The following is a 21,589-nucleotide window of genomic DNA, read 5'->3' as shown; positions in this document are numbered from 1 at the left end:
GTCATCCAACAAGCCCTAACGGAAATTGCTGCGACAATAGAAATGCTCCCTATCTGTGTGCCCTGTCCAAAAGTAGCCAGCCACCAGCTGCATGTGACTACTGAGCACCAGAAATGTGGCTAGTACAACTGAGGAGCTACTTCATTATTCTAATTAATTTACATTTAAGTAACAACGTGACTAGTAGCTCCTGTATCTCACAGCGCTGACCTAACAGATGTGAGGTGCAGATGCAAGACCCAAATTATAAGGGATGGCGACCCACTCAAGCCTCATGCAGCTCAGGAAAGCAGGGTGTGGCAGGGTCTCAGGAGGAATCTGAGATACCATGGTGTTTGAGACAGGACTCAGTGCTTCTGAGGGGGTTTGCAGGGCCTCAGTGAGGGGGCCCTGGGTATCATGTGATAGGCAGTGTGGTTGTGAGCAGACTCCAGAGCACCACAGCCTGGGTTCAAATCCCACCTCCACCGTTGGGAAGCTGTGTCACTTTGGGCAAGTTATATAACCTCTTAGCTGCAGGTCCCCATCCATAGAACGGGCATACTGATAGCACCTCTTCTGTGGAGTTGTGATTAAGCAGGCGCATGGTGATTAAGTAGGCATAGACTGGGTTCATGGCACTGCACGTGTGACTTGAGGGTTGCTTCCACCAGTTCCTCTCTGCACCCTTCTCGGACTCCAGAGCACCACTGGGCAAGACGGCACGAAGGGAAGATGACCAGAGGCCAAGGCTGAACTCTGCACAAACTCAGGGCAGGCTGCCTCTCAGCGGAAAGGGACTTACCGACCTCACGGGGTTGTTATATCGAGAGGTGTCGATGGTATTTGTCCACCGCCTACTGACTGCAGGGCCCCGAGATGCTAAGCAAGGGATGAGAGTGAAGCCGGTGGACGGAACCTGCGGCAAGGCAGAGAACCCCCGGCTAGAGGTGCTCCCCTGCCCGTTAGCAACTCCCAGTCGATGCCATGGAGCCCAAGAGCTGCCAAATCTTCAATTTTTCCCAAGGGACGTGAGGAATCTGGGTTTTTATGGGAAACATCCTCATTTCTATAGCTGGCAACTAATCCAAGGGTTTTTGTGTGTTTTTTTTAAACATGGTGACACCTAAACAAAGCATGGAGGTGGGGTGACATGCCTCACAAGCCACAAGGAGCCCATTCATTCTTCCCTCATCTTCAGGCCCTTTCTGGCTTCTTACATCTGTCTCTGGTGTCTGGTACCCCAAAGGGCATTTGCACAGGGAATTATCTTTGGCTTCACTAACATCAAGGGAACTCAGAAAGGTCAAACTCAGGATGATTTACAAACTAAAATGACAGAGGCAAGCAGTCTGGAAAGTACCTGGTTTTATTAAGTTTTTATCAAAAAATTCAGTAACAGACAACAGTATGAGGTGGCTACAAGACAAGGTGCTCACTCCCAACATAGCCAGAGGAAAAGGACATGGGGGGGATAAGAGGGCCCAGCCAGCTGGGCCCCCGGCCTGTGGTGGTGAAAGGTACAGGGGGGGAAGGTGGTTCCCCCACCCCAGCCAGTGGGGTCAGGAGATGCCGCCTGCCCAGGCTAAGCCCCCTGGCCTTGCCTCCTTGGAGACGAGGGTCGCAGATAACAGGCAGCAGAGCTGGGGCCTCATCAGCCCTCCCACCCTCCGCTTTGCCCGGGGAGACAAAGGTCACCCCAGCAAAGCCAGGGCTGTGACTCGTTAAGCCCGGTGTGAGCCCTAGGAGGGCTGTCTGATAAACGGACACGGTCCCCCACCTGCACGTTCGGTACGGCAGCCACTAGCCACAGGTGGCAACGGAGCACTTGAAATGTGGTTAGTGTGACTGAAGAATAAATTTTTAACTTTATGTAATTGTAATTGATTTAAATAGCTGCATGTGGCTAGTGGTTACCATATTGGACAGCACAGCTCTCTCATTTTCTCTTAAATTTGGAGAAAGCAAATAAAAGGACACCAGCTGGGCTCAAAGCAGAAGCTATTCCAGCCCAATCAGGAGAAGGCATGACGAAAGCACAGGAGAGGCAAACGCCACTCAGCCACACAAAAGTCCACTCACTCAACCACCCCCCAAACTTCAAAAGGGAAATATCATACTATCTCCTGAAAAAATATATTTATCTATTTTTCTAGAGCCAAGGAATAATAACAATATATTATAAGAAAAGAGACACAAATATCTCACCATCCCCTACATTATAGTTTGGAATCTGCTAGAAAAATATGTTTCAAAAAGCAACAGCTACTTGTCAGAGGAAGCAGCTACAGAAAGGGCCAATGTGAGCAGGGGAGTGTGAAGTCAAAAAAATAAAAAAAGAGGTTGGGGAGGGTATTTAAAGAAAAAGAGGAAGGGAGAAGGAGAGGCTTGTCTGAGGCTATAAATAAGTTTTTAAAAAATTAATAGAAATCATATATCCGACTCTTGCTCTCATTTTTGAGAAACAAAAGCAAAACACCATTAAATACACACTCAGTGGATGCTATGGAAACATGCAAGAGGCAAAGGACACATTAGCATCCATGCTCCTGGTCAGGCACAGAGCCTCTGCAGGAAGGAATGAACGGTTACAAAACAATACCCCACTAAAAATAGATTTACAAATGTTCTACAAATGCATTTCAGTATGAACTTTTAGCTCCCCTCCCTCCCCAAATAAAAAAGGTTGATTTCCAAAAGTCACTTGAAAGAGCCTAGAATGGCCCAAGGTATACCACACACTGTTGTAGTGTGGTCACACGTGCCCTTTGACGGACACATCTCAAGGTGCAGATGGTTCTAGTTCCTTCTTCCAGCTCCAGGTAGAGGAACAGACTGTGAAAGGGAGGAGGGATAAGGCCGCCGCTGGGACTCCCAACAGCTCCGGAGTGGGCTCAGGGTGAGGCTTGTTCAGCAGAGGCTCCTAAGACGGGCCTGGATTCTAATCGGGAAGATTAAGAAATGATCCAATCCCAGACATGCCTTCAGAAAGGCCAAGTTTAACCCCATTTTTCTGTTAGGACAAATCAGAGGCCCAGAGAATCAAGGAGAGGCGGGCAGCAACGGAGGGTGAAGTCTCGTTTCTGTTCCTTACAATGTAATCAGAGCTGCTAGGTCAGTATTAGGTTGCCCCCCACCCCTCTAATGCCCACCCCTCCAAATCCTTTGGCTTCCCTCCCCCCTGAGGTCCAAGCTGGTGCCCAAAAGGAAGCTTCAGGCATAGAATTCATTGGTGGGGGCTTTCTTGTAGATGGGTTTCTTGCCCAGGTCGTAGCTACCCTCGTCCTTCTTCTTCATGCGGTACACCAGCAGCAGGACCAGGAACACAGCAAAGAGGGTGCCCACGACACCACCCACGATCAGAGCTGCAGAGAAAGCGGGGGGCGATGAGAGCTGCTCATCAGGACCTCGGGGCACTGCCACGACCTCCCAGTGTCCCTCACAGCCGGGTCCTCGCCATCACCACTGCCTGTGCCGGGCACAACCTCACTTGTGAGAAGGGGGTCACTGTACGTCACTGAGGACCAAAGAGCTCAAGTGGCAAGGCCACCATTCCAACCCACATTTGCTCGAGTCCAAAGCCGGGCTCTTCCTGCACACCAGGCAACTCGCTAGCAACAGCTTAGCACTAACTGAGCCAGGAGCAAGAAGAAAACAGTAGGCTGAGGAAACCCCCCTGCACATCCTTCCTGGAAAGTCCCGAGCACAGCGCCCCCCGTGGCTGTCCCTGTGTGCGCACGAACCTAGACAGGCCTCTGCTTCTGGGTGATTTTAGGCAAGTTCCTTAATCCCTCTCATTGCAAAATGGAAATAATAGTACCTTTCTTATACGTTTGTCCTGAGGATTAAACAAACTAATCCACTTAAAGTGCTTAGAACTGTACATAGCATATGTTCAATACACATTCATTATAAACCTTTATGGTTTATCTCTGGGTCCCTAGCACGCTGCATCAGGCCTGGCACAGTGGTTAAGTGCTTCATAAATGGCACTCACAGCCCAGCTTAGAGAGCAGCGCTACCCCCGGGCACCTGCTAGTCCAGGAAGCTGGAGGTCTCTAACCACCGAGAGAGCGTCTGGTCTCTGCACTGTGCCAGGCGGCCTGAATAGCTCATTCCCATTTGTGGAGGGGGCAGGGATGTTTCACACAATCCATTTGGTGGCAGACTGAGTTCCCTAAGTCGGTCTTACTTAGAAAAGAAGATTTATTTTCTGTCCCTGCGCATATTCCAAACCTATGCACAGAATGGGGACAGTGGGGCAGAGAGGAATCAAGAAGGTCCTTTCTTGGCTAAAACTCTACACTTAATGCAGCAACAAAGTGTCCCCAGGAAATACCAGGAAAAGCACATGGAATAATAGGAATCAACCCTATTCCTGCTCCTGTTCCCTTGCCCTCTGAGGACCCCAGCTCCTCAATCAGGCCCATGGCTTGTGCTGGGACTTCCCACAAGGTCAGAAGTGATTTATGAGGTTTAAATGCTAGGTCTTACCACTGCCTGGTCTTGTGACTTTGGACAAATGATTTGGCCTCCCTGGGCCCCAGTTTCCTTATCTGTAAGAATACAGATGACCAGACCTGTCTGATAGGGTTGCTGTGGGGACTCACACGAATCACATAGCATACCAAGTGCTTGAGACGCTCCCAGGTGCCGTTTAGAAGCTACTGGAATGGAAGGTCTTGCCTCAGCTGGCTCAACAACTAACGTTTCACATGAAGATCTTATACTTGTACAATTCTCAGATGGAAGATTTAAGAGATGACCTGGCTTTGGTTCTGTCTCTTATTATGTGACCCAAAACAAGTAGTTGGCTTCTTTTGTGCCTCAGTCTCCCCATATATAAGAAACAGTTGCTAGGACTAAATCAGTGGTTTTAAAATGTTTCTTTAAAAGCAGTAGAACCCTTAGTTGCTAAGAGCAAAACCGTATGCTAATATGCCTACATATGCCAGCTAAAAGTGAAACTCTGTGGTTGAAGACGGGGAGGCCTTGCTTCTAAAATATCTCTAAACAGTGTGAATCTTACAAGACTAAAAGATCTCTCAGGATCCAGCAGTACCCACACCATCTACATCACACAGAAAGTAGTGAAGTTGAAAAAAAAAAAAGAAGAATGGCCCAAGTACAGGCCGGGGTGAGGGCTGAGCTGGGCCCAGTCACCTGGGTTTATACTCCCAGGGAGCCTCATCTGCAACAGGGAGGGAAAATCCTTAACCTGAGGCAGGGCATGGGGGGCTCTTTTCCTGTACCTCAAGGGCCCAGAGGGCTACCAGGAGACAGGAGTAACCCAGACAGCCTAGGGCACCCACTCTAAAGGCTGGTTTATTCAGACTGGCCCTCAGCCTGTAAAAATGGGCCAGAAAGGGAGTTCCGTGGGATGACCCCCAAAGCTGCCCAGGAAGGAGAGAAGGAGCCCGTCACCTCTCCAGATGAAGGCTCAATAGCCAGGTGTGAAAGAGCCCCTCCTGAAGCCTCACCCTGGGACAGAGCTTTCCCCACAGCACAGGAGAGTCAAGAACCCTGTGGCTCTCTCCTGAGGCCAAACACCGAACCTCTCCTGGCCTCAGTTTCTTAACCTGTCACAGGAAGGTTCCCAGTATGCCACGCACTATGAAGGACCAATGAAGAGTCAATCAGATCATACTAACAAATCAGGGAAGCCCTTTATAGTTTGCCGGGTTGTTTCAGATTCTGTTTTTCATGGAGTCATTACCAACCCAGGGAGGTATCACTGCACCCATTTCCACAGAAGGAAACTGAGGCTCATCTCATCAACTGAGGTTGGCAAGCTTCTCAGCCAAGGTCACAAGGCTGTTAAGTGATAGAGCAGCTGGGAGGGGGTTAGCCAGTCCAATTCAAAGGTGCCTCTGGGCGTTTAAGGGATGTTTTTCAAGGAAAGTTAACTTTTAATAATTAACTCCCCAGGTGCCAAACCCAGGCTGTGAAAGTGCTTTGAAAATAGAGAAGGTCTTAAGGCCACTGAATGACTCACTCTATTCTTTAGAAGCCTTTGAGAGGCAATTCTTCCCCTTCCACCAGGCTGCACACCCAGAGCCACCCCTCAGGGAGGGGCAGTCCTTCAAGGCCCCGGGACACCCTGTGGCCTTAAAGAAAGGGTACCAAGGAGTTAAAGGCACGTGTGCCTCAGCACTGTCGCCCACTGAGCCCTCTCCCCTTTGAGGTGCCTGGTGAGGAGCACTGGACCTTACCTGCCAGGACCTCTGTCCTCTCAAAGATGCTGCTGCCCTGGGCAGTGCTGGACATGGACACCTTGTTGGGCACATTGTCGCCCCCTTCAAATGGTGAGATCCTCTTGGGAATGACCTCATTCTCTTCCAGGTCCTGGGGTTTGGTGGGGACCTGGCTGCCAGGCCCTTCCCTCTCAGGGATGTGGTTATTTAGAGGCACCTGGGGGGGAAGGAGAAGAGACAACACTCAGCACGGTTTGGGAAGAGACCCAGGGCAGAGAACAGGGACAGTCAGACAGATGGGGAGACTGGTTCTGGCATCTCACTGGCTGAACCATGTCATCGGGCAGAAATCAGCAACAGCCTCTCAACAATTATGCTGTCAAATCCTTACCCTCAATTTTTCTAGTAGATCTGTCCCAAATGGGGAACGAATAGTGTAACCACGGGCACAGGGAAGCCGATGTTGGTCAGTGGGTTATTCTAAAGAACCACTCCGAAGGGCAGTTTGGCAACTGCAAAAACAACCTGCCCTTTGAGACAACAATTTTGCCTATGGGATTCCATCCTAAGGAGCTCAGATTTGTGTAAAAGATGCTTGCTGTAGTGTTGTAATTCTGGAGTATCAGAAAGTTATAAAGAACTTCTGCATCACTAAGGGGAACCAAGTGAGCTACGATTAGTTATAAAAATGAATAGGAGGAACATTTAATTACCTGGAGAAATACTCATGACTACTGTAAGTGAAAACTGCAGTACACAGAACTATATACACATAATTTGATATGAGTGTTGGGAAATACCTAGAGATGCACAGAAAAGGTGCTGGCAACACACTAGGTGTTGCCAGTGATTATCACTACAGGGAAGAGGGCCTGCGCTGCCCAGTTAGGAGCCCCAGGTCGCAAATAAATACCTTCCTGCAGGGTGAGGTCAGACCCCCCCCCTCAGACTGCCCCTCTCAGCAAGTGCTACAGAGCAGCAAGTGGGGAGAGGGAAAGGCGTGTAGATACTTACCAAGGGCTGGATTACTTTAGGGGAGATCTCGGGGTCCTCTGAATCATCTGTAAGGTCAGAAAGGCTGTGTGAGCGTGAGGTCAGTTACCCCTAGATAGATGATCCCCTCTTCAGCCACGGCTGGTGGGAGCCCTAACTTACAACTGGCCCCCTAACGCTGAGTCCAGCAAGCAACCACTCACACCCAGCCTCAGTCACCTGTCTGTACAATGGAGCTCCTAAGACCCGCCTCCCCGGCTCTTTCACAGGAGTGCTGAGCCAGGATCTGGGCAGATGCTCTGTCAGCACCAAACCCTTGATCAATAAAGTGTGGAGCCAGGGACTGGGAGCTGGTTAGACATGCAGAATGTCAGGGTGCATTCAACCAGAATCATCTTTAATGAGACCTCCAGGAGATTCATTTGAGAAGGCTGTAGATTATAATATTAAATACTAGAAATTGCAATGTTAAAATATTTACTTAGTATGTGCCCAGAGCTTTAATTCAGCCCGATCCCACACCCTGATGTACTGTCATTCCCATTCCCATTTTACAGATTAGGAAACCAAGCCTCCGAGGTCACAGAATGGCAGTCTGAACTCAGGGCAATAGTTCAATTTTCAGATCGTTACACCACCCGGCACACAGGAGGGACACTTCTCAGTATTTCTGTCTGGCCCAGCAGCCAGGGCCCCGGAAGTCGCAGAAGACCATGAGGGGTTCCAGCCCCTGGCCAGGCCAAGAGGCCTGGGTGCCTTCATCTACTCCCCTCCCCCTCTGAAGCAGGGGCTTGTTCTCAGTTCCCCACCCATATCTCTGCCCACACACGCCCCCAGGCTTCTGAGCTGGTCCTTTCGCTTTTCAAAGGAAGAAAAACACTATTCTCCACCTCAGCCCCACCCCCGCCATGCCCTTGGCCATAGGTGGACAGGTCCAGGCTGGTGCTTGGAACACCTAGAGCTACAAATGAACTCAAATCAACAAACTCTCCCAGGGAAGGTCTCTAGGTAACTGGTCAATCCAGTTACCTTTGTTTCCCCTTTACTGAGGGTGGAGGGAAATGCAGAAAAGTCCCCACAAAAATCCACATCTCAAAGTGTGGTCACCTCCCCTAGTTGGTGAGGCCACCTTCCCTCCAGCCGCACGCCCCAGGGCTGCCACATCACACCCTTCATACCCAGATCTCCAGAGCCAGACAGCTCAAAGTCCTCAGGTTCCTGTCCAGGACCCCCAACATCTTCATCATCTGGTAGGGCGCCAGAAAAGTATCGGCCTTCTAGGAGGTCTTGGGGGTCAATGACTTCGGTCTCTCGGATCTAGGGTGAAAAAAGGAGATGCATCAGCCAATAGCCCCTACAACAGCCTAGAAAGGCAGTGAGGTGGGCATTCCGGAAGGTGACCTGGGGTACTGGAAGGGGGTCAAGCCAGAGCCTGGCAACCTGGGTTCTGAACCCCTCCTGGCTCCTGACTTGCTGTGTGATCTTAGGCCTAAGTCTATTTTCCATCCTGGGCTAATAAAACCATGAAGTATAATAATCAGAATATAAATATCAGTAGATACCTTTACTAAGTACCTGCTATGTGCCAGGCCCTGTTCTTAACAACTTTAAAGGCATGTCTTTAGCCCCATTTTACAACCAAGGAAACCGGGTACTTCCTTCTGACACAGAGAGCAGCTGAGAGAGTGAGGATCAGCATAGGGCTGCCTGACTTCAGAGGCAGAGGCCCCATCCACACAGGCCGGCCCCCGGTGGGATCCTCCAGGCTTCTATGATGCAGTCACAGCTGATTCAGCCACGGTAGGGAGAGGGCTGCTGGCTCTGGTCTTGCCTAGTTGTGGACACCTTTCCCAGCTGAGTCAGACGGGCTGGGACAGGCAGGGCTGGCTCACCCACATCCCAGGACAGCCTCAGGTCAGGGCACTGCCCAGACCTGGTGACTCAAGAGTGCACAAAGCACGTTCTCTCATTCAGCCTTCCAAACATCTCCCATGGAACCAGTCCGCCACCAGCACTGTCACAGCACTGCAGCGGGCACAGAGGCACAGTTCCTGCCCTCACAGACCCTCCACTCTGCATCCACAAGTGTCACTCAGCCCCTATCCTGTGGGGACCTGGCCGGTGACAGCAGAATCTTAGTAGGTCCACCCCAACTGAGCAGTATCAAAGGTCCAGGGAGGCAGAGAACTTTCCCGAGGTCCTATGGTACAGCAGCTACTCTGCGCCCAGCCCCTGGAGAGAGTAGGAATCATTCAGAATGCGTACCACCCTTCCTCCTGGATTCTGTCTGCCTCCAGGACAGCAGCCCTGGGCAAACTCATTCTTTCCCAAATTTATCCAAACATTAAAGGGCCTACTATGTGCCAGAAGAGTTGGGGTTTCTATGAAATTTAATACATACCCCTCTCCAAGATAGTCTGTCCCATCTTCTTTCCCAGAGCCCCTGACTGCTGTGGGTGTGGGGGTGCTCTGCTCAGAACCACAGAATTCCAGCTGGAGAAGCCTGTCCTTTCATTTCACATAAATTGAGAGAATTTGAGCCCTAAACAGAGCAGTGACTTGCCCAAGATCATGCAGTGACTTAGCCACATAACAGCCTGGCAAGAGATCCAGTGTCAGTTTCTGACTGCCCCAGGCTGTCCTTAACCCAACTGAGACTGTTGGTGACAGGATGGGAGGGAGCCTGAGAGGAATATCCATTCCTAAGACAAGGTTACCCTCAAGGGAGAGGCCCAGCCTCCTCCTGGACTCCCTCCACAGGTTTCTGGGGAAAGGCAGGCAAAACCAGACTGTCGTGCCCTCTTCCACCCCCTCCACCTGCCAGATTGCCGGATTGCCGGATTCCCGGAAGGGAGCGGAGTCAGGCCATGAGGAGGGCGGTGGGCAGGCAGCCCCTTCCTGTCTGCCGGATGGGAGCACTGCGGCTGAGCCCCTGGCACCCAGGGAGGTGGGGAGCCAGAAGGGGTTAAGCCCTGGTTAGGGATGACTTCATGACTCTGGAATCAGGAGCTGTTGAGTTGCTGGCGCTGGAATTCCAGCCCCAGCCCCCGCACAGCCCCGTGCCTGTGGCTTTGGTTTGGCAGCTCAGGAGGAAGGTTCCTCCATGTTTGTGCAAGCTGCCTGTCCCCAGGGTGAGGTCCCTGTATCCCTACCCCCATCTTCTGCTGCAAATCCCCCTGGGGCCCCAAATCTGAGACAGTAGGATCTCCCTGACTTACCGAACTAAGCACTTAGCATGAAGCAGGTCCTCCAAATAGATCTTTTTTGCAAAAGTAGAAACAAGGACTCAGAAAAGTAAAGTTCTTTGCCTAAGGTCACTGAAGCAGAAAGTGGCCACATTGACCAGAACCCAGGATTGGGTTACCAGAGTTTTTATCCACATACATAAAAACACATGCATGAACACATGTGTACACAGAGTGACCACTTACCCACGCTAGAAGGGGGCCCTGTTAAGTGAAGGTCAAACCCAGACCGGGAGAGCAAGAAGGTACATGGCCACTTGTTGACCTGGCCTGGAGACCAGAAGGCTGTGGGGAGTCAGAGTCCAAAGTCCTCCAAATGGGCTGTTTCAGGCTGAGACCCTCCCCAGCTCCCTTTGTCCCCGGGAGCCATGGGAGGTTGTTTACACATCCTGCCTTTTAGTATGTGAAAGTGCTCAGGGGTGTTTCAAAACATCCCACAGGAAGAGCATGCTGATTGGCACGGATAACGCTGGCATTAGTGAAATGGGAAGACCAAGAGAGGAGGCCAGTCTGGTGATCCTGGAGTCAAGTCAGCAAGTACCAAACCTGGGCTGAAACCCAGATTTATTCCCAGTTTAGCCCTCTTAGTGGTCGCCTGGTAATCCCCAACCCTTCAATTTTTATTCCAGGTTCCTGAAGAGGATAACCAAGGGTGTCAGTGGCACGGCCAGGATCAGAGCCCATCAGACACCCATTCCAGTGCTCGAAAAGGTTGGGGTCCCTAAGGACCACCCTAGGTAAGCCTAGGTGCTCTCCCACAGCAAGGCAAGGGACTTGGAAGAAGCTCTGTGAGGTGTGCAGATGGGAGAACACAGGAAACTAAACCTTTCTTCAACCCCAAGGCATCCCCTCTGATTGTCCCTGGCCCCTTCTGTGCCCATGACCCTGACAAGAGGGAAATTCCCAAGGGGGTAGCCAGCAAGACAGGACCAAGCTCGTGGGATTGTGGGCAATCACCCCCATTTGTGTGCAGGGGTAGGGAGGTGGAAGGTTGCACCTCCAGCCATCCTTGCCCAGCCCTCTTTTCAGACAAGGCCCATTCATTCTGGGGTGACTTGGAAGAACCAAGTAGGCCATCCAGGAGCCAGGCCCAGCCCTGACCAGAGAAAGACCTGACCCTACTCCTGGCTAACAACGTGGTCTGTGCTGGGCTCATCCCACCCTTGCCCCGGGAAACATCTGTCCACCCATCTGCACGCGCAGGCACCCCCTGGGCCCTCTGGTCTCCCTGTATTGTTGTCCTCACAGACTCACAAGAGAAACCACCAGGTGAATAAGGCAGTGGGCCTGGGTCCCCCAGACCCTGCCTGCCCTGATGCCTGGGGGTTTAGAGATGCTAGACACTTGCCCCAACTACCCAGAGAAAAGAAGAAAGGGTGGGTGCTGTTTTGTTCTAAAGGGACTCACACCTGCCAACAGGTTTCTGAGGACAGACAGCCCAACCATCTCACAACTCAGCAAACAGATTGAAAGACAAGGGACTTTGCCAAGTTCACTCAAGCAGCTGGAACACAGCTGGGCTGAGAACCTTGGTCTCCTGGCTCTTGGGCTGGGTTTGTCCACCCTCCCCACTTCCCAGGTCTCAGTGAATCTACAGGCTACAGCTATCATGCCAGATACATTCTCCAACCAGTCCTTAGACCAGAGAGAGGCATTACATTCAGGAAAGATGACCAACCCTGCCACAGTCCTGCAGCTTCAGTCAGCAGGACAAGCACGGGCTGGGGTGACTAGCATGGTACCCACTAACCGTCAGGCACCAAGTGAGGCTTCGATATATGAACTCACTTTATTGGTACAACAGCCTTGGCAGGAAACTGAGGTTCCCTGAGTTATTCATCCCAGGTCACACAGCTAGAAAGCGACAGCTGGGATTCAACCTAGATCTTTTTCAAGACCATGCCTTAGCCACAACCTAACTTCTCAGTGCCATCAACACTTCACCACTTCACCCCAACCCCACCGCCCACACTGCCAGGCCAGGTTCCCGGGAACTCTTGCCCCTCGCCAGGGAGTAAACAAAGGTGAAAGTGATATTGCTTAAGCAAAAGAACAGCAACTTGGCTGGGGCACCAGGGAGAAGTTCAGGGTCAGGACTTGGCTAACTGTGAACGGGTGGGAGGAAAACAGGGAGGAGAACCTCCCCCCACCTGGCTCCTCCCCAGGGAAGACAGTGTCAGGGACACACTTTAACCCTTCTTTCAGGAGATGGGACTCGAAGGACAATTGGGCAAGCCAAACTGGGGAGGAGTGGGGATGGCAAGTACCCTGGGCTCCAACTACTGAAGCCACCAGAGTGATCCCAGCAGGAGATCCCCAGGAAGGGCCACTGATAGTCACTGTCCTCCCCCCGCCGCCTTTTGAAGGGTCAGAGATCCCCCAGACTGTGCAAAACCTGGGAGCCACGATTAGGAATCTGAAACAAAGGATTCACCCCCACAGTGGCTACTGGTAAAGACAGACCCGCAAGCAGACTGCAGTTCTCCCACTTAACTCTACGGCCCTTGGAGGTTACTTCCCATCTCAAATCCTGTTTCCTCTTTTTGTCACCAGGACCATCCCATCTGCAGAATGAGGAGGATTAAGTGAAATGCACTGGTGTGTGTAAGGGACCCAGCCCTGGGCCTGGCTCGCAGCAGGTGCTCAGTGAGTAGCTGCTATTATTAACCTCTACCTCCTTCACTCTGGCTAAGGGGATTAGTGCTCAGAGGGCCTGAGAGGCCTGGGAAAAGCTGCAGAAGTAGTTCCATTGCTACAAAGAAGGTGGTCGGTGAATGGGGAGGTGTTTTTTGCAAACCATGAAGGGATGTACTCAATAATGGTATTTATTTTGACTCTGAGACCAGAGACTTTTCAGCAACCAATCTGGTCTCTTGAGACTGTTCAAGAGAAAAAGACCCAAAGATGAGCACACATCTGCCCAAGGTGGTACAATGTGGAGCACCTGTCCTAAGCACACAGAGGCAGAGAGAAGAACAATTGTATTCTTCTAAAAGGAGCAAACGGCAGTGGCCAGGGACACCTGAAATTCTTCTTGGGGACCTGTATCCCCAGAGTATTTCCTGACCTCCCAGGGGGATGAAAAAAATACCTAGAAGGCAGAAAGAAACCATATACCAATCCACCACCTGCTGCTCTGGTACCTGAAGGGTTAAGCCAGGTCTGGGGATGGGGGTGGGGTGGGGGTGGGATGGAGGTTCAAATGTCTCGCTCTGCCCACTCCGAGGTTGGGTTACTCTGAACACAATCACTCAGGAGAGCAGCCAGGCTGGGCACTGCTAGCAGCCAGCTTTTCACCAACCCTCAGGGCAGCCCATTCCCACAGCAAGGATCCTGGGGTGCCAGCTGAGAACAGGAGTGGGGGTGGGGTGCTTCTGTGAAGCCTGGTCATCCCCCTGCCAGGGGTTGATGTAGTACCCTGTCACTAACTCCCCAGGAGACCTTGAGAGATACCCTCTCTGGACCTTGGTTTCCCCACCTGTAAAAGGCAGCTCTCACAGAGACAAGCCTCCTCTGTTCCAGACCCGTAACCAAGCTGGGCGCTGCTCCGATTACCGCTAGAGACAGCAGGGAGGGGCCTGGCCCCCTCGGGCTGCAGACACAGAAGGGCATGAAGCTGGGGCTTGGAATCTAGGCAGCGGATCCCAAGTCCTTGCTGGACCCACGGGCAAGGAGGTAAACAAGCCTCCCATGTTCCCAGCAGCGGAGTCGGATAGCCTTGTCTCCACTGAACCTATCAGCCCTGGACGCTGGCTTCCTGCCCTCCCAGCCTCCTCCTCCTTGCCCCTGCCCAGTGTGAGGAAGCCACTGCTCCAGACCGGGTCATTCGGCCCCACCGACAGCTCCTGGCCAGGCTTCCCGGAGGCAAGGAGTGTCCCCATTCCAGGTGACCAGACCAGCCCTTAGTCGCCCCTGCCCCCATGCCCTGAGGTCCTGGTGGGGCAGCCAGCCTCGCAGGCCTGACTGACCAGCCAGGTCCCACCAAGTCATTTTGTCCACACATACCAGCTGCTCTCTGCGTCTCTTTCCATTACCCCAGGTGTCACCTGACTTGCAGCCTCTTCTATGGTGCCAGAGAAAACTGGGGCAGCTGAGCTCAGGGCCTGAAGGCCGAGGGACAGGAAAAGGCAGAGTAAATGGAGGGCTGAATGGGAGGGGCTGGGCGGAGGGTGAGGAGGGGTGTGGGGCCCAGGGTGGGTGGGGGTTATCAGGCAGGTAGAGGGGGCTGTACAAGGCCAAACTGGGAAGACCTGTTCAGATCACAAAATAATCTTTTGGGGAACTCCTCCAGTGCTCTGGAAAGGATTAAGAGTTATGAACCCCAAGACCTCTAACCATCGGTTTACATTTTCAAGGTGCACACAGACACCACCTCCCCAAAGCCACACTCTGGTTAAGAGCCCTTGTTTAGTTGCTAATAATAAACTCAACTTAAGCCAGCACTATACGAGTTTGCCAAATACTGATTATGACCCTGGAGCAATACAGGTGTTTTAAAGAGGACACACTGGAGCTCACACCAGGGAAGTGACAATCTATTAACCGCATGTCCCTGGGTGAGGGGCAGAGCTGGGATGGGGACTCAGATTTTTCTGGCTGTGAAACGTACCCCCTTCCCTGTCACCCAGCCTCCAGCAGAGGGTCAGAGGAACTGTGCACAAATGTCATCAGCGCATTAATAACAAACCGGCCCAAGAAGACAGATTCCTTGTACTTCTAGGTTAATCAGGCCCCAACTGTTGACACGTGCCTTCTCCTCCCCTCTCTGGGCACCCTGCGGTGAAAGCTAGCTCTTCAGAACACTACCTTTTCGGTCCACCATCACACGCGCCCCCTAAGTCCAGAGCACTATTTGCAATTCACTCAGCCTCTGTGGACCAGAAACCGTGCCCCTCCAACTCCAGAGAGGGACCCCCTAGTCCTGGAAAGGGGCCTGGTGGTCCCATACCCTTTGCAACTCCCCTGCCCCCTCCAGGCTGCAAGCTACTCCTTTGGGGGTTCCCATAGATCCCAGCAGGAGGGGTGGGGCTGCCAAGAACTGGTTCTTGTTTAAATATAAACCCATTTGATAATTAGCAAACAGCCCACTTCTAAGACAAACACAAATAGCAGATTTGGGCTCCATCAGCTCCACCCTCGACTCCTCCCTTCCCAACTTGCAGCTGTTGGGGGAAGGGAAAAAGCCTTCCAGGGGCCCTGGAGGTGGGATCCTCAAAGGTATAGGACCACCTGGCATCCAGGTGGCCTGGGCAAAGAAGGGTATTGTCACTAAGAACTGCTCCCTACCAGGCACCTACTGGGAGCCTCACCTGCAGACCTGTCTTCTCCCACAAGCTTCACCACAATGCCCATCTTCTCACAGACCAGGGAGCTGAGCCTCAGAGTTTGAGTGACCAGTCCAGAGCCAGTGTAGGAGGAAGGGGACTTCAGAACTCTGGACTTAGGGCTGCCTAACTCCAAACCAACCAACCAACATTCTAACACTCTCTAGTCAGTCCCAGGAAGCAAAGAAAGGCCATCAGAAAAATCAGAGACTGCTGGGGTCAAATCAGAGCTGGCCTGTGCCAGCTTTACTCTATGAGCTCAGACCAGCTATAGCTTCAGTTCTGCTTTAAGAGAAAAAAAGCACTACCTGCCCCGCAGAAGTCTACAGACCAGTTTGGAGGACTGGATGAGTTCTACCGTGTCAAAGTCCACACACAGGTGAGGCCCCGTGAAGGTTTGGGGTTGACTACTAATTTTTCCTGTGTGTCCTCCCAAGCACTTATCTTTAATAAGCCCTCAAAGAAAAGGTAAAACCCTGGAGCCCATTCCAACACTCCCAGCAGGGCCATCCCATCAGCCAAGAGGTTGAAAGGAAATGGGTGAGTCAGGCGGGCCAGCTACTACTGTCCTCCAGTGACTCAGAGACCTGTCCAGCCCCCTTCCCAATTTTAAACAGTCATTTGGAAATCACACCCACCAGTCCAGAAGGCTGAGGACAACTAGAAGCCAGTTCAACTGAAGAGACAACTGGGGTGGAAAGCCCGGTCTGTCTCTCCAGCAATCATTTAGGCCGGCTCAGCACTCCAAGTCCTTGGAAAGGCCTTGTTCCTAGGAGCTGTGGGTGGCAGGTGCTGAATGTCAGCCCCCCTCCACCCCTCTCCAAACTTCTCTTGTTTAGCCTCTTTACCACGGAGGCCAAGAAAGCTGCCCTCCCTCCACCAGCGCGTCTCAGGGCAGATGGACCCTGCAGGGCTTTGGTCCAACCTCTTCATTATGGAGTTGGGGACACTGAGACCACAAGATAGGTCATCCTTGCTCAAGGTCACCCAGCAATTCATAAGTAGTATCTACCTTTAAATCCAGCCAATTCCACTGAGACCCAAAGATAGGTCATCTTTACCCAAGGTCACCCAGAAAGCAATTGAGAAGTAGAATCCATGGTATCTACCTCAAAACCCAGCCAATTCCCTCATCTGGAATGTTCTCGGAGGACACTCAAAGCAAACACCTTGTGTTATCAGACAGACCTGGTTCTGACCTTGGCAAACCACTACATTCCACTGAGCATCGGTTTCCTGTAAAAATGCAGATAATGATACCTACCTTACAATCACTGGGAGGCATTTCTATTAGTAATAAATAACCTCAATGTACCTTTCAGAATGAAGTTATGTGCATGAATTTATTTATTCATCATACAAACATTTCCTGAGTACTAACTATGGGACAGGTTATTTCACTAAAAATGAATAGAGCAGAGTTCCTGCCCTGGGTGCATATGATATTAATTCTCTCACAAACCATAACTTTCTTTAAGGGAGGTAATGCCTTAGATGTCTTTATGGTTTCCATGGTCCCTTTGAAAGAGTAGGCACTTAATTATTAACAGAATATCCGAGCTGGAAAGGACTCTCAAGGCCATTTGGTTGACCCCATTTTTACAGATGGGAGATGTCAACTCAGAGAGGAAAACGGACCCAACCTCACAAAGACCTCCAAACCAAATAGTTCTCTGTGCTTCTAAGAATTCCAAAGAGCTCTCTGGCTACTCAAAGGGTCCTAGACCTCCTGGGCTTCCGTCCACACCTCCTTCTGCACAATCAAGGAGAGAATTCTCAAAAAGACCAGAAATATCTCTAAGCTAAAGTATGGCCAGAGGGCGGGGGACATGTCCCCAGAATGGACTGGGCCTGGTGCCATGTCAGGGGGCTGTGCCCCTGGGCAGCAACACCTCTGGTGGGGGGGGTCTGGCTCCCAAAACAAGGCTGCCTTTAATTGGCCAGGGAGGGAGTGGCAGGAAGGCCGTTCAGGGGAATGCTCCCAGCTGGACAGGAAGAACTGGTTTAGGGTGGCAAGTCCCACCAAAGAGAAAAGGCTGGCTGCTCAGCCGGGACTCCCTTGCCTAAATCTGTGGCACCTGGCTGGGGTGTGGGGGGCACCACCCAAGGGAAGGGTAGGCCTTTGGCTTAAACTTCAATAGTGCTATTGGGGGTGACTAAATCACTGGACATGATTCTGGTGGCCTGGATGCTCTCTGTCACCCCAAAGTGGTACCGTTTTACCTCTGTCGGTCCCCTCATTGTAACGTGGGCACAATATAAGCCCCACATGCTAGGCTTTTCGTGAGGATAAAATGCACCATCTGGTATATGGAAAGCACTCAGTAACTCATAACTTCTTTTAGCAAACCCTTCTCCCTGGGCCTCAGTTTTCTCCACCTGCAAAAAGAAAAGGCCAACGGGTCATCTCTATGGATTAGATCTCTATCTAACCCAGCTGTGACTAGTTCTGATTTTTCCACCTACAACCTTGGGAGGAAAGGGTGCAAGGAGGCAAAAGGGGAAGCCTTGTGAGCCAACCAAAAGGGGAAGGCCTGTGACATTAGCCAGGAAGGGGAGCGCTGAGGTCAGGATGGGAGAGATGGACACCTGTCAGGAAGCAGCTGCTCAGGGCCGCCTTCTCCCCCAGCTGATGGGTCACCAGGCGCAGGGCTGCTACAGTCCCCTTCCTCCAAACCACATCCCTCGGACTGCCTCTTGGACACAGCTGTGTGCTCCTCACACTGAGCACCTGCAGACTCAGCAGCCCCTGTGCCCACATGGGCACGTGACTGGGCCCATGCAGTGAGCTCACCTCCTGGGTTTTTCCTCTCCCAAACGCTGGCCCACCCACGGGGCCCAGAGTGGCATTCCTTCACACGCCTCCCCAGCTGCTCACCTCCACATCTTCAGGGCCCAGGGTAGAGCCCTGCCCCCGAGCAGCACTAGGCTGGCTTGGCCTTGGAGTCCTGGCTCAGCCACTAACCTTCTGGCAAGATTGTCCTTAGTTTGGGGAAGTCATCACCTCACTCTGGGCCTCTGCTTCCTTCCACTTCAGAATTCCTTGAGACCAGCCAGCCCAAAATCTCAACGGATTCTAAACTCTTGAGTTACCCGAGGAAGGGACACAACAGCCACTCAGAGTAGTATCAGACTACAACTTAAGAGCAGGAACTTGGAAGTTGGACTGCCAAATTTGAATCTGACTCAGCCCCTTATGAGCTGTGTGACCTTGGGCAAATTAGTTAACCTCTCTAGCCTTGATGAGTTTAAGAATCGTAAACTGTGTTGTCAGAATTCAGCTAGTTAACGGACAGGTCATTAAAACACCCTTTAGAAAGCCATTAGAACAGTGCCAGGCGCCCCGTCCGTCCGTGCTCAGTGTTTGCTCTCATTACTGCACCCTACAACTGTGCTGGAGGTAACTGCTCAGGGTCTCGCTCATTCCTCCGCGGATGCCTGCGGGAAGAAATAACTTCCCCCTAAGTCAGCCCAGAGAAATAGGAGCCCCGTAAAGGAATTGACATTGACGACCTAACTCTACCAACTTGCTCCCCACAAAACTGGGGCTTAAGGGCACAAAGGGGGAACAAAAAGCCCAAGCCCCTGGGGGACAGATCGCTTCCCAACAATTCCTAGGCCCCCAGCTTCCCAGATGAGATTGCCCACCCCCGCTCCCACAAGTGGCTGCTGAGACGAATGGCACTTCTGGTGGCCCCAGACTTTGTAAACTAGAGCAGTGAGGAGAGGCTTCTTAGGGCTCACTGAGGCCTTCTCTCCCCAGCCCCCACCCAAGATGGGTGCTCTGATTTCCCCTCTGCAGTTCAACAGAAATAACCACTCTTACAGAAAGCAAGAGCTTAAGCTCTTGAAGTGCTGATCCTAAACCATCCGCCCTTGAAAGATCAGAGTCCCAACTCAGTGGGGACCCTATGCAGCACCGGTCACCTGCTGCCTCACTACCCTTTGTGCAGACGGGGAAACTGAATCTCTCAGAAAGGGCAGGTCCTTGTCCTAAGCCACAAGCCAGTGGCAGGGCTGGGGCCAGAAGTGAGGCCAGGACGCGCTTCTCCACTCTTTCGTGTGCGAACAAGGCCCCGCAAGAACCCTAAACCCCTCCCCCTTCCAAGTACATGCAGCCCCCACCCCCGTCCCCAGGCCGGGTCGGATTCTAAGCTGCTCGTTCCTGGCGCCCGCAGAGAGCGAGGAGGAGGATTCAGAGCTTCGAGCCTGTCCCAGGATCACCAGGGAAGGGGCAAGAGCGTGAGGGAGAAGAGGTGACACCGGCTTAGTCACGTCCCAGTTTAGAGTCCGCGGCGGGGCGAGGCCGGAGGGAGGCGGGAGAGCCACAGGCTAGGCGTGCAGGGCGCGCGGAGGAGCCACCCCACGCCGGAGCCTCCCAGGGACCCCGGAGCCAAGTTTCCAACAAAGTTTCCCCGGCCTCTGCGTCTAGTTGCGGGGGGGCGGGCGCAGTCCCCGGAGGGCCCCCAATCCCAAGCCCCCAGGAACAAAGGAGGCACCGGTCCACCCCCCGCCCCCCGGGGATCTCCCAGCACCCACCGACTCGGCGGCAGCGGCGGGGGCGCCAACCAGGAGCAGGAGTAGCGCGAACAGGCGGGCGGGGGCCATGGTACCGCAGTCCGGCGAGGGCGCGCAGGCGAGTGACCGGCGCGGGCGCGCGGCCCTTCTTATAGGCGGAGGCCGGTCCCGCCCCGCCCCCGCCGCCGCTCCCCGCCCGGAATTCCCCCGCGAAATCTGGGCCTCCGGGGCGCTGCGCCCGGCCGCCCGCGCAGAGCTGGAAACCCCGAGGGAGCCGCCCCGGGCGCTCCTGCCGGCTCCCAGTCCACCCCGAGTCCCAGTCCTCCAGCAGCCCCAGCGCTCTTTACTGACCCATTCGATCCCCTGCTAGACGGCCCCAGAGATGGCTGCGTCTAACCCTGTTTATAGTTGGGGAAACTGAGGCCCACGGACGGGAAGGACTTGCCCGAAGTCTTCAGTTGAGACTCGCCCTCTTCAAACGGGGTACACTCCCCTCGTAAGACTTCCCAAATGGGAGAGTTGTAAGGGGCCAGCATGCTTTCTTTAAGCTAAATATTTCAGTCTTTGCCGGCCTTACGTTCTCTTGCCACAGTTGATCAAACTCTATAGCGTCGTAGCTCAAAGGCAGCCCATAAATACTTTAAGAAATGAGCATGACTGTGTTCTAATAAAACAGTACGGAACACTGAAATTTGAATTTCTTATTATTTTCACGGGTCATGGAATATCATTCACTTTTGAATATTTTTTCAACCATTAAAAAATGTAGACGCCATTCTTAGCAGTGGACTGAACAACCAAGCAGTGAGCAGGCTTTCTGGTCTTAGGGGGGCTGACCACTGTTCTAAAGGATTCGTTTTCCAGATTTTGAACTTCCTGGAGAGTCTGATCTCCTGAGAACTGGTCTGTATGCCTGTCTGCATTCTCAGATCTGCTTCCACCCTTTGTGAAAGAAAGTCTGTGTCGGCCTTACCCCTGCATCCTCCTAACTGTTCATGGGGTGGTGATACAATCCTTAAGGTGTCTAGCCTAATCTCTTTCCCTTTTTGATACATATTGTGTATCTATATGTAGCATATATTGTATATAATGTAATATATATTACATAATTACATGATTATATATTATACAATAATATATATTACATATATAATTATTATAATCATTACGTAATTATATATTACATAATCATATTTGTTTGTTTTTCCCCCTAAGCCTGAAGCATGGCATCAGAAACAGAGTATTTTGGCCTCTGGTGGCATATTATGAATTCATATTTGTTGTGGAGTGGAGAATTGGAAGTGATTTGCTCTCTTCCATCCCTTAATTATTATCA

At 52.1% G+C, this 21,589-nt stretch overlaps 1 protein-coding gene across 1 annotated transcript; it reads right to left on the bottom strand.

Moving 5' to 3' along the window:
• Positions 1 to 1,330: 1,330 nt before the first annotated feature.
• SDC4 (syndecan 4) lies at positions 1,331 to 20,429 on the bottom strand. Its single transcript, XM_073236554.1, has 5 exons — positions 20,275 to 20,429; positions 8,345 to 8,483; positions 7,188 to 7,234; positions 6,192 to 6,390; positions 1,331 to 3,344 (listed from the first exon to the last, which is right to left on the bottom strand). The coding sequence occupies exons 1-5, from the start codon at positions 20,341 to 20,343 to the stop codon at positions 3,193 to 3,195; spliced, it is 606 nt and encodes a 201-aa protein (XP_073092655.1). The 5' UTR covers positions 20,344 to 20,429; the 3' UTR covers positions 1,331 to 3,192.
• Positions 20,430 to 21,589: the final 1,160 nt, after the last annotated feature.

This window comes from Manis javanica, chromosome 5 (assembly GCF_040802235.1).
Source record: "Manis javanica isolate MJ-LG chromosome 5, MJ_LKY, whole genome shotgun sequence".
Taxonomy (NCBI): Eukaryota; Metazoa; Chordata; class Mammalia; order Pholidota; family Manidae; genus Manis; species Manis javanica.
Note: the sequence above shows the minus strand (reverse complement) of the source record. Positions and strands in the feature narration are given on the sequence as shown.

Excerpts from the sequence above, each read along its gene's own strand:
- SDC4 (XM_073236554.1), bottom strand. The coding sequence starts at position 20,343 with ATGGCCCCCGCCCGCCTGTTCGCGCTACTCCTGCTCCTGGTTGGCGCC. Across the intron at positions 7,235-8,344 it reads GTCTGGCTCTGGAGATCTGG|ATGATTCAGAGGACCCCGAG; the intron begins GTATGAAGGGTG and ends CTGACCTTACAG. Across the intron at positions 3,345-6,191 it reads GAGGACAGAGGTCCTGGCAG|CTCTGATCGTGGGTGGTGTC; the intron begins GTAAGGTCCAGT and ends CTTTCTCTGCAG.